This window comes from Salvelinus sp. IW2-2015, linkage group LG26 (assembly GCF_002910315.2).
Source record: "Salvelinus sp. IW2-2015 linkage group LG26, ASM291031v2, whole genome shotgun sequence".
NCBI classification, from domain to species: domain Eukaryota; kingdom Metazoa; phylum Chordata; class Actinopteri; order Salmoniformes; family Salmonidae; genus Salvelinus; species Salvelinus sp. IW2-2015.
The window spans coordinates 42,860,561-42,876,352 of record NC_036866.1 but is presented as its reverse complement, the minus strand read 5'-3'; the positions used below and the strand labels follow the sequence as shown (position 1 = coordinate 42,876,352).

The 15,792-nt window shown below is 42.4% G+C and overlaps 1 protein-coding gene across 1 annotated transcript; it reads right to left on the bottom strand.

The window, feature by feature from the left end:
• Positions 1 to 2,309: 2,309 nt before the first annotated feature.
• On the bottom strand, positions 2,310 to 5,695 carry LOC111952165 (carboxypeptidase A1-like). The gene is made up of 10 exons (XM_070435311.1): positions 5,631 to 5,695; positions 5,142 to 5,223; positions 4,824 to 4,958; positions 4,546 to 4,650; positions 4,221 to 4,322; positions 3,887 to 3,988; positions 3,617 to 3,727; positions 2,982 to 3,072; positions 2,574 to 2,773; positions 2,310 to 2,399 (listed from the first exon to the last, which is right to left on the bottom strand). The coding sequence occupies exons 1-9, from the start codon at positions 5,693 to 5,695 to the stop codon at positions 2,631 to 2,633; spliced, it is 936 nt and encodes a 311-aa protein (XP_070291412.1). The 3' UTR covers positions 2,310 to 2,399; positions 2,574 to 2,630.
• Positions 5,696 to 15,792: the final 10,097 nt, after the last annotated feature.

Sequence of the window (15,792 nt, the reverse complement as noted above, 5' to 3'; positions counted from 1 at the left end):
TGAACTATGAGAGAGAGAAGTGGAGTCCAAAGAAAATCCTGGTAATCTTCAAACACCAAAAAAAGTATTGAAAACTGACAAGACTTAAGAGTACATTCAGAGGGCGGCCCTCAAAGCTCTGGCCAATCACGATCTTGCTGACCAGGTRMGGGTTCTGAGCCACCATGTCCTYGAYASTGTAGATCTATTGRGATKGAGCTAGTAAGAGAATCTCACATTAGAATCAAAGAACTCTGAGGACTGGAGTTTTAACACAGGCCTGATAACATTGTTATGACAGTGTTATTATTCAATCTTATGACAGTGTTATTATGCAGTCTCATGACAGTGTTATTATTCAGTCTTATGACAGTGTTATTATGCAGTCTTATGACAGAGTTATCAAATGAAATGCTGTTTGTCACATGCTCCGTAGACAACATGTGTAAGCTAACAGATAAATGCTCATTTACTGGTCCTTTTCCAACAATGCAGAGTTAAAGATAACAGAAAATAAATCATGAAAAATAGAAATAGTGGCACTAGGAATAAATACACAGTGAATAACAATTTAAAATAACATGGCTATATACAGGGAATAGAAAATAAGATGGCTATATACAGGGAGTACCAGTACCGAGTCAATGTGCAGGGGTACGAGGTCATTGAGGTAGCTATGTACTGTACATATAAGTAGGGGTAAAGTGACTAGGCAACAGGATAGATAATAGTTGCACCAGCGTAAGTGGTGAGTGTGTGTGTGTGTGTTGGGGTGTCAATGTAAGTATGTGTGTGTGGGTAGAGTCCAGTGTGTGTGCATAGAGTCCGTGCAAGAGAGTTCGATTCTGCAAAGTTGTTATGCAGTCCTATGACCGTTTTATTTTGCAATCTTATGACAATGTTATGATAGATGTTATAATAGATGCTGAGGCTTTCCTGGCTGTGGTATTGGGTACTGACCTGGTATTTGGTGTAGTCATCAGTATTCTGGGCTCAGCGGTATGAGCACTCAGCATCTGCTCCACTCCTCATCCAACATAACCTCAGATAAATGGGGAAAAAGGTTTCACATCACTGATCGCTCTCCTCGGTTCTTTCAAGAATAATTAGATTGTCAGGGGGGATAACTTTGGTGGCGTCATAGTCTGTACAGTTATGKCTTTTTGAAGAATAACAATGACTAAAGAATGGCGTAAGAAAGGCAGATGAGCTCTCCCCAGCTCAGAAAGGTGTCCACCTTTACCTGTAGGTCCTTGACTGTTACAGAGTAAGAGATGTCCTCCTTGAATCAATCAAAATGTATTTATAAAGCACTTTTTACAAAGTGCTTTCTTTCCGTACTTTGTGATGATCACTCACCCCTCAAATGTCTCCTTGTCGATAACGGCCACAAACAGCATAGTCAAGATGAGCAGCTCCTTTCATCGTAACTAATAGAGTGTAGCCACACACCTTGCCCACCACCTTTGACCTTGGTTAGTTACGGTAAGTTGATGTTTTCTCCTGCTGTTCTGTTTCCCACACCAACTCTGATGTAACACTAATGGTGAGTATTTCTGGAGCAGATACCGAGAAGGACAATGAGAATGGACCAGATTTTCTGTTTTTTCCCTTACTGTTCCATTTGCTTAGTTTGCCTGTGTTTGTATTCTGTACTGTAAAAGATATGCCCCCAAGGGTTGTCGCAACCCTTTTTGAGGACTGAGTCAGAGTCCTTTAGACTATTACGGTACTCACATTTGAAAGATTAAAGAGACAAGGAAAAAGTGACCTCTGACTTACATCAAACAATTTTGTTATGTATTGTTTAAGAATGATTGTGTTTATATTTTACATGCCCCCACATGTCCTATATGTCTCCTTTAAAGACATTAATCTGTCAGAGATTATTTGCCATTTATCTAACTATATTCAAATCACCATACCTGTACATTCAACCGGGTCAAGCCAAAAGCCTTGGAGACAGAGAGACACCAAAACTGCTTTAGAAGCCACATCACTCCCTAGAAATATTTGTCAGGTCCATATTTCGCACGCCCACAGGGAACTTCTTTTCAGTTAGAAGACATTTTAAAACATGTTTTTGCATTTTCTTATGTTACTCAACTCCTTTATTTTTGACATACAAGTTCAAATAGGTTTTTTCATATACAGATTGTACCTCTCCAAGAGAGATTACTTCAACCATAACAACCTTTCTCTCTGCTTCATTTTGGCATCACCCAAAGAGCTTGGCAGTTGTTGATAGACTGTGCTGGACTAGAGTGGACTGGAATGGTATGCGATGGGATCCATTTAAAGCAATGAATAGGTTAAGCCGGGTTTTGACGCTTACAGATGGTGTTGATTATGCTGCCGTATCTGTAGGAGGTTCCGTACAGGGAAGCCAGATCAGTGATAGCCTTCCTGGCCAGGTTGTGCTGTGGGCAGATAATACAAYTAACGTAATGTTAAAGTATCCTGTTGTAGCCACACTTCCCCTGSTGAGGCKACATGTAGTGGAGAATGCAYGCAGGGTGCTGCCTATWGGCARGGATGCCACAAGTTGTTACCAAACATGTCAAAGACAACTAGTTGATGGATGCTGAACTCACCAGTTCGCTCTCGTCCTTGCAGGGGGTCCTGGTGTAACCATAGGGGTAGAGGATCATCTAGGAATAGGAATGGATGGACACGAAAGCCTTCAGGTTGCCATSAGACTTGACAAAGTCCACGATGGACTTGACCTCAGACTCAGAGTTAGCCTTGGGTCCACGGTAYGTCTCAGAGCAGGGGCTGTCACTGGCACCGGGACCTACCAAAGATAACAGAGGAGATAGACAAAAGGATTAAAAAAGATTAGTGCCAGACTAAAAAATAATAATGCACATTTTCAACAGTAAAATACTGTCTCACCATTTGCAAGAAGATACCTCTTCATTTGACAAAAAATTAAGATTTGAGTTTGTGACATCTGAATCTTTTGTATTTGAGTCGACATTCAAGTGAACTGGAAAATATACCTCCAAAACCAGCATCCCAGTTTCTGTTGGGGTCAGTTCCAATGCAGGAAGAACCAGGGTTGGGCTTCCTGGTCTTACGCCACATACGGTTCTGTGGAACATGAAAGGTTGATGATGTCAGAGCGAAGTCAAATGACAAAACAGAATACACTGAGGTTTGTGAAAGTTAGATTCGATAGTTGATATTCGGTACAGATGTAGGATCTTCATTTGATCACCCTGTAGCAGGAGAACTTTCCTGCAACGCAGGAAATTAAAAATGTGCAGAGTATTTGAGGTTTGAAAAGACTTCTGACGTTTCTAATTTCCACTTTGACATTTCAGATTTGATTTTCAATTGCAAAAAACGTATCAACCCTTACAAAAATGTCCATTAATTATAATGCACATAATTATTCAAATTTCCTGTTGCTGTAGGATTATTTTCATGCTGTAGGAAACTGGCTCAAATTAAGATCTTACATCTGTATAAGAGGTTCAGATCACGCACACGTGTAACATGTAGTTAATAATCAGGTGGAGCGACATAACATGATGTAAACAAAATCTGACATTTAGTAATCATAGCGACCAATTACGGAACATTAACCTAAAATGTACCGTGAATTACACATTTTCTGTTGTGAGCGACTCACGCTAGCGTGCGTGTAGTAGTAGCCGTCGGGGTTGGTCACTATCTCCAGGAAGATGTCCATCTTGTCCAGGATGGCGGTGAGGGCGGCGTCACGTCCGTAGTCGGTCACAATCTGGACATTGAAACAGAAAAATGATATCATATATCTTCAATCATGACTGCCCCTACATAGTGAGTAATAGTGAGAGTGATACAGTGGTTTGGTGAACAGATGAGTAGATGAAGAGAGGGGAAAGGTTTAAAGACTGTCAGGGAGTTAGTGCTGATGCACCTTCTTGGCGAACCAGGTGCCGCTAGCCTGTGTGACCCATTCCCTGGAGTGGATTCCAGTGTCAAGCCAGATACCAGGTTTGTTGGTTCCACCAGTGCTGAACTAGAAAAGAGAGAAGGAGGGGGGTGTAAAGAACATCTACCGTAATCCTCAAATACTGTAAACGTGAGACATTTAACATACAACCAAGCACTTAATTAACATGTACCAAAAKATGGTGMCTCATCCAGGATCAGGKAAAAACTAGGCTTGTATGTCTCTATTAGATGTATATTTCACGTGTAAAGAGTACTAGTTAGTAATATGACAAGGCCCACTGTGGTCAGGGACTTACCTTGAGCACATTCAGGGGGCGTCCCTGGTAGCTCTGGCCAATCACGATCTTGCTGACCAGGTTGGGATTCTCAGCCACCAGCATGTCCTGGAAAGCGTAGATCTGGAGAGAGSGAAAGAGAGAGAGAGAGAGAGAGAGATGTTACAGTCAACTCAAACAATTCTCTAGGTGTCATGTCAGACCATGTCACTGTCATGTCACTCTTATGTGGATCTTATGATAACAGTTAARAGTGTCTGCCTYAATGTGTGCTGCTCTGAGTGGTCATGTGAAATGGGCTGTCCCATTTCTCCMTGCCGCTTGCGTTTCGGGATACAGAACTTACGTCGGCTATGGTGTGGTAGTTGGAGTAGTCGTAGTCATCACTGGTTCTGGGGGCAGTGGCACGGGCAGAACTCAGCATCTGCTCCTTCTCCTCATCCAGCATAACCTGTGGGCAAAAGGGCAGTCAAAAGTCACTACAAGGCTTATTCAACCATCTTATTTATTTACTGTAAGTCATMACATGGATTTACACATTTCAAGATCAGCCAAGATGAWGTAAGACTGAAGTAATCACCCTGACCTCAGTCACTTTCTCCCTGACTCAGAAAGCAGTCCTACCTGCAGGTCCTTGATCATGATGAAGTACTCAATGTCCTCGGTCTCCAGGAAGGCCTTGACGGTCTGCAGGCTGGTGAAGGGAACTCTGATGTCCACTGAAGTGGGGAGGTCAGTGGTCTCCATCCACACATCCAACTGGGACAGAGGAGAGGAATGACACGTTAGGTCAACAAACCAACACAATGGGCCGGTCTCCCAGACGCAGATTAAGCCTAGTCCTGGACTAAAATGTATGCCGATATAAGTGTTTTGAGCAGCTATAGTGAAAGGGAAATGGCCTGGTCAAGGCTCTACAGTGGTGATGATCATGTCACACACCTGGAGATATTCCATCTCAGACAGATCCTTCAGAAGAGTGAGCTGGACCTCATCCCTCGCAGTGATACGAAGGACCTGYTCCCTACAAAGACAGGAGAAACATTCAGCTTTCAACAACTATGCTTGGAGTTGAGAAAGGGAGAGAYAAATGTTACCCAACAAAGACTGTGGCTAAACGCCTGCTTACAGCATCACTTACCGTTTTATTCAACAWTAACCATAAGCTTTGCTTCCTCTTTACAGTTATCATTGAAGATATCTGTCCGTTCCCCCCATGAGTAGTCATTTCTAATGATTCAGTTGAAGTGATTATTGTAAAGTAATAAAGCCTGACTGTCGTTCAGTCTAAAGAAGCAACTCATGTCTCCAGAATCACAGGGGCAAGCATGACATATGGCATTACTACCCTTCCTATGGCTCCTCAATCTTTACATAGCAACTACTGGTGATATATCAAACATGACACCAAATATTGGTGTGTCCACTCACCCCTCAAAAGTCTCCTTGCCGAAAACGGCCGCAAACAGCGCAGTCAAAACAAGCAGCCCCTTCATCGTGTAAATCACCAACTGCTAACAGTCAGTATCTGGATAACGTGTGAAAAGCTTGATAATGTATGTGATATCAACAGAGAGGTATATTTTCTAGGTGATTTAAATATTGACTGGCTTTCATCATGCTGCCCAGTCAAGAGGAAGCTTCAAACTGTATCTAGTGCCTGCAACCTGGTTCAGGTTATCACTCAATCTACCAGGATAGTTACAAACAGCACAGAAATGAAATCATCAACATGTATTGATCACATCTTTACTAATGCTGCAGAAATGAGCTTGAAAGCAGTATCTAAATCCATTGGATGTAGTGATGACAATATAGTAGTCAAATCTAGGGAAACCAAAGATCCAAAGGCTGGGCCTAATTAGAGAACAGGTGTAGACTAACAGTGAATTGCTTCCTGTCGGGTCATTTTCCATCAATGCAGAGTTAAAGATGAGGTTAAAAAAAAAGAAATAGTGACACTAGGAATAAATACACGGTGAATAACTAATAAAAATACACATTTTGTGTGTGTGTGTGTGTGTGTGTGTGTGTGTGTGTGTGTGTGTGTGTGTGTGTGCGTGCATGCGTGACGTCAGTATGCATGTGTGTGCATGTTATGTGTGTGTGTGTGTGTGTGTGTTGTCCAGCCACACACATCCAGACTGAAAGTTTGTGTGTCTGTGTGGCGTCAGTACGCATGTATGTGCATGTTATGTGTGTGTGTGTGTTGTGCATCCACACACATCCAGAGTGAAAGTTTGTGTGTCTGTGTGGGGTCAGTATGCATGTGTGTGCATGTTGTGTGTGTGTGTGTGTGTGTGTGTGTGTGTGTGTGTGTGTGTGTGTGTGTGTGTGTGTGTGTGTGTGTGTGTGTGTGTGTGTGTGTGTGTGTGTGTGTGTGTGTGTGTGTGTTGTGCATCCACACACATCCAGCTGTCAAAGAAGAGAGGAGAGGAACATGCAGATACATTTCAAGCAAAACAAGGGAAAAGAGAAAATGGAGTGAACATTTATTATGAGACGAGGAATAAGTGAACTCAATGACTTACATCGAATAGCATTTTGTTTGTTTGTTTGTTTGATTGTGTTTGAATGTGTTTATAAACTGAACAAAAATATAAACGCAACAATTTTTATGATTTTACTGAGTTACAGTTCATATAAGATAATCAGTCAATTTAAATAAATTTGGCCCTGATCTATGGATTTCACATGACTGGAAAGGCGCAGCCTTGGGTCGGGCTGGGAGGGCATATGTCCACCCACTTGGGAGCCAGGCCCACCCACTAGGGAGCCAGGCCCAGCCAATCAGAATTAGTTTTTCCCCACAAAAGGGCTTTATTACAGACAGAAATACTCCTGTTTCATCAGCTGTCCGGGTGGCTGGTGTCAGATGATCCTTCAGATGAAGAAGCCGGAAGAGGAGGTCCTTGGCTGTCGTGGTTACATGTGGTTTGCGGTTGTGAGGCCAGTTGGACGTACTGCAAAATTCTCTAAAACGACATTGGAGGTGGCATATGGTAGAGAAATTAACATTCAATTCTCTGACAACAGCTTTTGTGGACATTCCTCCAGTCAGCATATACATTTGAGACTCCCTCAAAACTTGAGATATCAGTGGCATTGTGCTGTGTGAGCTTTTATTGTCCCCAGCACAAGGTGCACCTGTGTAATGATCATGCTGTTTAATCAGCTTCTTGATATGCCACACCTATAATGGCACAAGGTTAGACCCAGATGCAGACACAGGAGGCAGATGGTTAGAGTCTTTGTTTATTAATATCCAAAAGGAGTATGAAAGAGAATTGTTGTGGACAGGCAAAAGGTCAAAACCAGATTCTTAATCCAAGAGGTAAAGAGTGGCAGACAGGCTCAATGTCAGGGCAGGCAGAAGGGTCAGGCAGGCGGGTACAGAGTCCAGAAAGGCAAGGGTCAAAAGCGGGAAGACAAGAAAAAGAGAATAGAAAACAGGAGCACGGTAAAAACCATACTGGTTGACTTGAAAACATACAAGACGAACTTGCACTGAGAGACAGGAAACACAGGGATAAATACACTGGGGAAAATAAGCGACACCTGGAGGAGGAGGAGACAATCATAAGAACAGGTGAAACAGATCTGAGCGTGACACATATCTGGTGGATGGATTATCTTGGCAAAAGAGTAATGCTCTCTAACAGGGTTGTAAACTAATTTGTGCACAACATTTGAGAGAAATAAGCTTGTTGTGCATATAGAATATACTTTTATTTCAGCTCATGAAACATCGGACCAACACTTTACATGCCCTGCATATCTCCTTTAAAGACATTCATGTCAGAGATTATTTGCAGTTTAACAATCTAACTAATTCAAACCAACATATGTGTGCATTAAACCAGGTGAAATGATCCAATGGGTTTATCACACCCATTACCCTTCTAAACCACATGACCTGGGAAACCTTGCTGAACCTCTTTAGACATGTGTTAGGCCACAAACCTTGGAGACAGAGAAACACCAAAACTGCTTTAGAAGCCACATCACTCCCTAGAAATATTTGTCAGGTCCATATTTCCCACGCCCACAGGGGACTTCTTTTTATTTAGAAGTCATTTTAAAACAACACGTTTTTGCATTTTCTCATTTTGTTATGTTACTAAAGTCCTTTAGTTTTGACATACAATTTCAAATTCACTACATGACCAAAAGTATGTGGACACCTGCTCGTCGAATATCTCCTTCCAAAATCATGGGTATTAATACAGAGTTGGTCCCCCGTTTGCTGCTATAACAGCCTACACTCTTCTCGGAAGGCTTTCCACTAGATGTTGGAACATTTCTGCGGGGACTTGCTTCCATTCAGCCACAAGAGCATTAGTGAGGTCAGGCACTGATGTTGGGCAATTAGGCCTGGCTCGCAGTTGGCTTTCCAATTCATCCCAGAGATTTTCGATGGGTTTGAGGTCAGGACTCTGTGCAGACCAGTCAAATTCTTCCACACTGATCTCGACAAACCCTTTCTGTATGGACCTCACTTTGTGCACTGGGGCATTGTCATGCTGAAACAGGAAAAGGCCTTCCCCAAACTGTTGCCACAAAGTTGGAAGCAAGAATCGTCTAGAATGTCATTGTGTGCTGTAGTGTTAAGATTTCCCTTCACTGGAACTAAGGGGCCCGAACCATGAAACAGCCCCAGACCATTAGTCCATCTCCACCAAACGTTACAGTTGCCACTATGCATTTGGGCAGATGGCGTTCTCCTGGCATATGCCAAACCTAGATTTGTCCATCGGACTTCAGCACTCGGGTGTCCCGTTCTGTGATCTTGTGTGGCCTACCACTTTGTGGCTGAGCCCTTGTTGCTCCTAGACATTTCCACTTCACAATAACAGCACTTACATTTGACCGGGGCAACTCTAGCAGGGAAGAAATTTGACGAACTGACTTGTTGCAAAGGTGGCATCCTAGGTGGCCATTCTACTGCCAATGTTTTTGTCTATGGAGATTGCATGGCTGTGTGCCTGATTTTATACACCTGTCAGCAACGGTTGTGGCTAAACTCGCCAAATCCAATTTGAACAGAACTGATTTGAAGGGGTGTCCACATACTTTTGTATATACTGTGTAGTGTATATAGCTAATAAGCTTGTGTATGCGGTTCGGCATCAGAATTAAAATAAAAACACTTCATACCTTTTAATGTGAAACTATAGCATTGAAAAGGTTAATCCATTAAATGTATTAAAAATTAAATTTCTCAATCAGTAGACTAGACTATACTTTGGGGGGGAAGGGCAGGTTTTCAGCTGGCAGAGGCTGAGTGAGCACTTTGCATTGGCGCTTTGTTGCGTTTTTTTTGTGGAACTGGAAAGAAAGAACGTTATTAACCGGTACCCATGCTTTTAAAATAACGGTTCTATTCCGGAACAGTAAAGATAACTTTCATTTGCGGTTCTGATTCTGTTCCTTTGAAATATGTTATTTTCCGTTTTTTTGGTTCTGTTCCCTGAATCGGTTCCAACCCCTGGCTGGCTACTCAATTCTGTTGATAATTCATGTCACACATGTTAATGTATTAATATCTTAAGTATTATCCACATGGGTCTTTACATGTTTTTTGTCTCATATTGACTCCATACATTATGTAATTTGTAAGTCGCTCTGGATAAGAGCGTCTGCTAAATGACTTAAATGTTAAATGTTAAAATGTAAGGTGTTGATACACTACATAAACAGCTACATTGAAAATAGTGTTGATCAATCCACAAGTTTCTTAGTGGGCATGTATTCACAAGACATAGAAAGTAAAACAAAACAATAAATCCCTCATGCCCCCCCACCCCTTTCTGCTTTGATTCTTCCGGCATGAATCCAGTCCTGTACTGTTTCATAGGTCAGAGAGCTTTATTGGCGCCTCCGTAATGGCCATTCTCTTTAATGCAGGTTATTGGACAGTGACAATGTCTATGCAATACAAAGACAATACATATATAGTCTATGCCAGATTTAAATTTGCTCTGGTCAACAATTAATGTCCTATTTTAAGTAAGGACATTGACGGAGAAAAAATATACAAAATAATATGTCAACTCAGCAAAAAAAGAAACGTCCCTCTCACTGTTAACTGTGTCTATTAGCAGCAAACTTAACATGTGTAAATATTTGTATGAACATAACAAGATCCAACAACTGAGACATAAACTGAACAAGTTCCATAGACATGTGACTAACAGAAATGGAATAATGTGTCCCTGAACAAAGGGGGGATCAAAATCAAAAGCAACAGCCAGTATCTGGTGTGGCCACCAGCTTAAGTACTGCAGTGCATCTCCTCCTCATGGACTGCACCATATTTGTCAGTTCTTGCTGTGAGATGTTATCCCACTCTTCCACCAAGGCACCTGCAAGTTCCCGGACATTTCTGGGGGGAATGGCCCTAGCCCTCACCCTCCGATCCAACAGGTCCCAGACATGCTCAATGGAATTGAGAGCTGGGCTCTTCACTGGCCATGGCAGAACACTGACATTCCTGTCTTGCAGGAAATCACACACAGAATGAGCAGTATGGCTGGTGGCGTTGTCATGCTGGAGGGTCATGTCAGGATGAGCCTGCAGGAAGGGTACCACATGAGGGAGGAGGATGGCTTCCCTGTAACGCAAAGCGTTGAGATTGCCTGCAATGACAACAAGCTCAGTCCGATGATGCTGTGACACACCGCCCCAGACCAAGTTGGACCCTCCACCTCCAAATCGATCCCACTCCAGAGTACAGGCCTCGGTGTAACACGCACTCCCTCGACAATAAACGCGAATCCGACCATCACCCCTGGTGAGACAAAACCGCGACTCGCCAGTGAAGAGCACTTTTTGCCAGTCCTGTCTGGTCCAGCGATGGTGAGTTTGTGCCCATAGGCAACGTTGTTGCCGGTGATGTCTGGTGAGGACCTGCCTTGCAACAGGCCTACAAGCCCTAAGTCCAGCCTCTCTCAGCCTATTGCGGACAGTCTGAGCACTGATGGAGGGATTGTGCGTTCCTGGTATAACTCGGGCAGATGTTGTTGCCATCCTGTACCTGTCCCGCAGGTGTGATGTTCGGATGTACCGATCCTGTGCAGGTGTTGTTACACGTGGTCTGCCACTGCAAGGACAACCAGCTGTCCGTCCTGTCTCCCTGTAGCGCTGTCTTACGCCTCTCACAGTAGGGACATTGTAATTTATTGCCCTGGCCACATCTGCAGTCCTCATGCCTCCTTGCAGCATGCCTAAGGCACGTTCACGCAGATGAGCAGGGACCCTGGGCATCTTRRTTTGGTGTTTTTCAGASTSAGTAGAAAGGCCTCTTTAGTGTRRTAKGTTTTCATAACTGTGACCWTAATTGCCTACCGTCTGTAAGCTGTTAMTGTCTTAACGACCGTTCCACAGGTGCATGTTCATTAATTGTTTATGGTTCATTGAACAAGCATGGGAAACAGTGTTTAAACCCTTTACAATGAAGATCTGTGAAGTTATTTGGATTTTTACGAATTATCTTTGAAAGACAGGGTCCTGAAAAAGAGACGTTTCTTTTTTTGCTAAGTTTATAATAATATGACTTATGATTCCATTGGGAAGTCAAATAGATATTGCCCAACTAAGACTAAATGAGATAGAATATACACTACCATTCAAAAGTTTGGGGTCACTTAGAATTGTCCTTGTTTTTGAAAGAAAAGCAAAAAATGTTGTCCAATAAAATAACATCAAATTGATCAGAAATACAGTGTAGATATTGTTAATGTTGTAAAGGACTATTGTAGCTGGAAACTGCAGATGAGGATGTGCAAATAGAAATACTGGTGTGCAAAAGAGCAGAAAAACGTATATTGGTTCCTGACGTCTCTGCCTTCGTCGCCGCATGCACGGTGTGTGCCCAGAACAAGACTCCACGGCAAGCTCCTTCTGGCCTTCTTCAGCCACTACCAGTCCCTCATCGTCCCTGGTCCCATATCTCTCTGGACTTTGTCACTGGGATTCCCCCGTCTGATGGCAACACTGTCATTCTGGCGGTGATGGATCGGTTTTCTAAGGCCGCTCATTTCATCCCTCTCCCTAAACTACCCTCTGCCAAAGAAACAGCCCAGCTCATGGTGCTGCACGTCTTCCGGATCCATGCTCTCCCGGTGGATATGGTTTCGACCGGGGTCCTCATTTCTCATGTCAGTTTTGGAAGGCATTCTGCACCCTTATTGGGGCATCGGCCAATCTATCCTCCGGATTTCATCCCCAATCAAACGCCAGTCGGAGCGAGCTAATCAGGACCTGAAGACCACCTTAAGATGCCTGATCTCAACTAACCCCACTACCTGGAGCCGTCAACTGGTCTGGGTGGAGTATCCCCGGAACACCCTTCCCTGTTCTGCCACGGGACTCTCCCCTTTCGAGTGCTCCATGGGGTATCAGCCTCCACTCTTCCCGGAACAAGAGCAGGAGGTCAGCATACCGTTGGCCCAGTTGTTTGTCAGTTCGCTGTCGATGTACCTGGAGAAGAGCCACTGTCACACCCTGATCTGTTTCACCTGTCCTCGTTATTGTCTCCACCCCCTCCAGGTGTCGCTTGTTTTCCCCAGTGTATTTATCCCTGTGTTTCCTGTCTCTCTATGCCAGTTCGTCTTGTATGTTCCAAGTCAACCAGCGTTTTTCCCCGTTCTCCTGCCTTTGCTATTCTCCTTTTCTAGTCCTCACAGTTTTGACTTTTGCCTGTTTCTGGAGTCTGTACCCACCTGCCTGACCATCCTCATTCCCCTTGACCTCGAGCCTGTCTGCCACTCTGTACTTCCTGGACTCTGAACTGGTTTTGACCTTTTGCCTGTTTACGACCATTCTCTTCCCTACTCCTTTTTGGATTATTAAACATCTTAAACTCCAACCATCTGCCTCCTGTGTCTTCATTTGGGTCTCGTCTTGTATCATGATAGATAGATGAGACACTTCTAAAGTATACATTCATCATTTGTCCTGGCCAGCGTGATAGGCAGTGGTGTAAAGTTTTTAAGTACAAATACTTTTAAGTACTACTTAAGTCATTTTTTAGGGTATCGGTACTTTACTTTACTATTCATATTTTTGACTACTTTACTTCTACTTCACTGCATTCCTGAAGAAAATATTGTACTTTTTACTCCATACATTCCCTGACAACCAAAAGTATACTCGTTACATTTTGAATGCAGGACAGGAAAATTGTCAAATTCACAAACTTATCAAGAGAACACGTGGTCATCCCTACTGCCTCTGTCCTTGTCGACTCACTACACACAAATGCATATTTTGTAAATATTTATTTAGTGTTGGAATGTGCCCCTGGCTATCCATACGTCTTAAAAACAAGAAAATGGTGCCGTCTGCTTTGCTTAATATGAGGAATTTAAAATGATTTATACTTTTGATACTTAAGTATCAAAAGTAAATATAATTGCTAAAATACACAAGTATATTTAAAACCAAATACTTTCAGACTTTTACTCAAGTAGTATTTTACTGGCTGACTTTCACTTTTACTTGAGTAACTTTCTATTAAGGTACATATACTTTTGCTCAAGTATGACAATTGGGTACTTGTTCCACCACTGGTGATAGGTCTACCTCTTCTTTTTGTTTTGTTTTTAAACCAATGGAAAGGAATAGGTTATCCCTCTCAGGGTCAATAATAAGAGAAAAACAACATAAAAAGCACTTGCCATCATTGTGTTAATTGAGAATAGATATAGTATTTGCCATAACATGCAGTTGCCAACATAACATTTCAGTTATTCCTTGACTTGTCAAGTTATTTTCTATTTAACAGGCATATTTTTTGTAAAGAAAGGGAATCCCAATACCTCACGTTCGCCATACCAGAAATCAAGTCTGACAATGATTGATATTTTTTTTTATATGGTTAATAAAACAGCTGTAACGTTATTTTATATGATCAGACCGAAACATGAGCTCAGAAGTGATCGGGTGAAATATGAAGGTAGTGGACGGAGACAGCTTCAATCAGAGCAGCAGTATCAACTTATAGCCTGCCCTTCTCATTACAGACACACAAATATCATACATCGAAGACATGCTAAAGTTCCCCATTACAAAAAAATGAAAGGGGAGGTTAGCATTGTCCTGGGGGTTATGATATTTCTGTGTCTAACTTTCTCACTCATTATTCACGATTCATTCAGGATTATCCGTAATCATGGTAGCATCCACATTAAGGTAGAAGTGTTTAGAAACATATTATATTCCTATTTACAATAAAAGTGACTCCAAAATGACACAATACATTATTTACCATACATTTGTATTGGGCACAAAATAATCTGAAACACAACCAAAACAAACAGAAAATGCATCCAACAAGTTTGTGGAGTCACAAGCTTGTTGTGGTCATTGTGTGCTATGAATATGGGCCCACATACTTTACATTTTACTACTTGAATACACATACTATACACTGTTGGGCTCCCGAGTGGCGCAGCGGTCTAAGGCACTGCATCTCAGTGCAAGAGAGGTCACTGCAGTCCCTGTTTGTCACGTTCCTGACCTATTTTTATGTTATTTTGATTATGTTTAGTTGGTCAGGGCGTGAGTTGGGGTGGGCATTGTATGTTGTGTGTGTTTTGGTTAGTCTATGGGTGTTGTATGTGTATGGGATAGAGTATTGTTAGGTTGTCTAGTRATGTCTATGGCTGCCTAGATTGGGTCTCAATCAGAGACAGCTGTCATTCATTTGTCTCTGATTGGGAGCCATATTTAAGGTAGCCATAGGCAGTAGGCTTTTGTGGGTAGTTGTCTTGTTTAACGTTTGTTGCTTGTATGTGCACTTGCGTTATTTAGCTTCACGATCATTTGTTGTTTTTTGTTTGGTTGTATAGTGTTTTCGTTTCATGTTCATCTTCGGTCATTTATTAAAAGAAGATGGCTTATTTTCCTCATGCTGCGTTTTGGTCCGAATCTCTTCCACACGATCGTGACACTGTTTCAAATCCAGGCTGCATTACATCTGGCTGTGATTGGGAGTTCTATAGGGTGGCACACAATTGGCCCAGTGTCGCTGGGGTAGGTCATTGGAAATAAGAATTTGTTTTTAACTGACATGCCTAGTAAAAAAAATTAATAAAGTAGAAGGGAATTTGTCCCAAAACTTTTGCTCCCCTAAAATGTGGAGACTATGTATAAAAAGTGCTGCAATTTCTAAACTGTTCACCTGATATGGATGAAAATACCTTAAAATTAAAGCTGACAGTGCCCTTTAAACCACATTGTCATTGTATCTGGAGTACAGAGCCAAAATAATAAAAGAATTGTCACTCTCCCAATACTTTTGGAGCACACTGTATATATACATTTTTGGGGGGGTCAGGGGCCCCCTAGCGGTCAGGGGCTCTAAGTGATCATTATGTTGCTTATGTCTGGAACCGGCCCTGAAACTATATATGGTTGTTTCAGATTTATTCATAAAGACATGTATAAATGTATAAAACTGCTGGCAGAACTGATGCAAAAGGTACAGAAACCAGCCGTCTGATACTTCCAAATATCTCCGAGCTAGCGTGGGAAGGAAAGCAGCAGGCATAACACGTAAGTACCCTTAAGCAAGGTCGTGGTTAGGTCA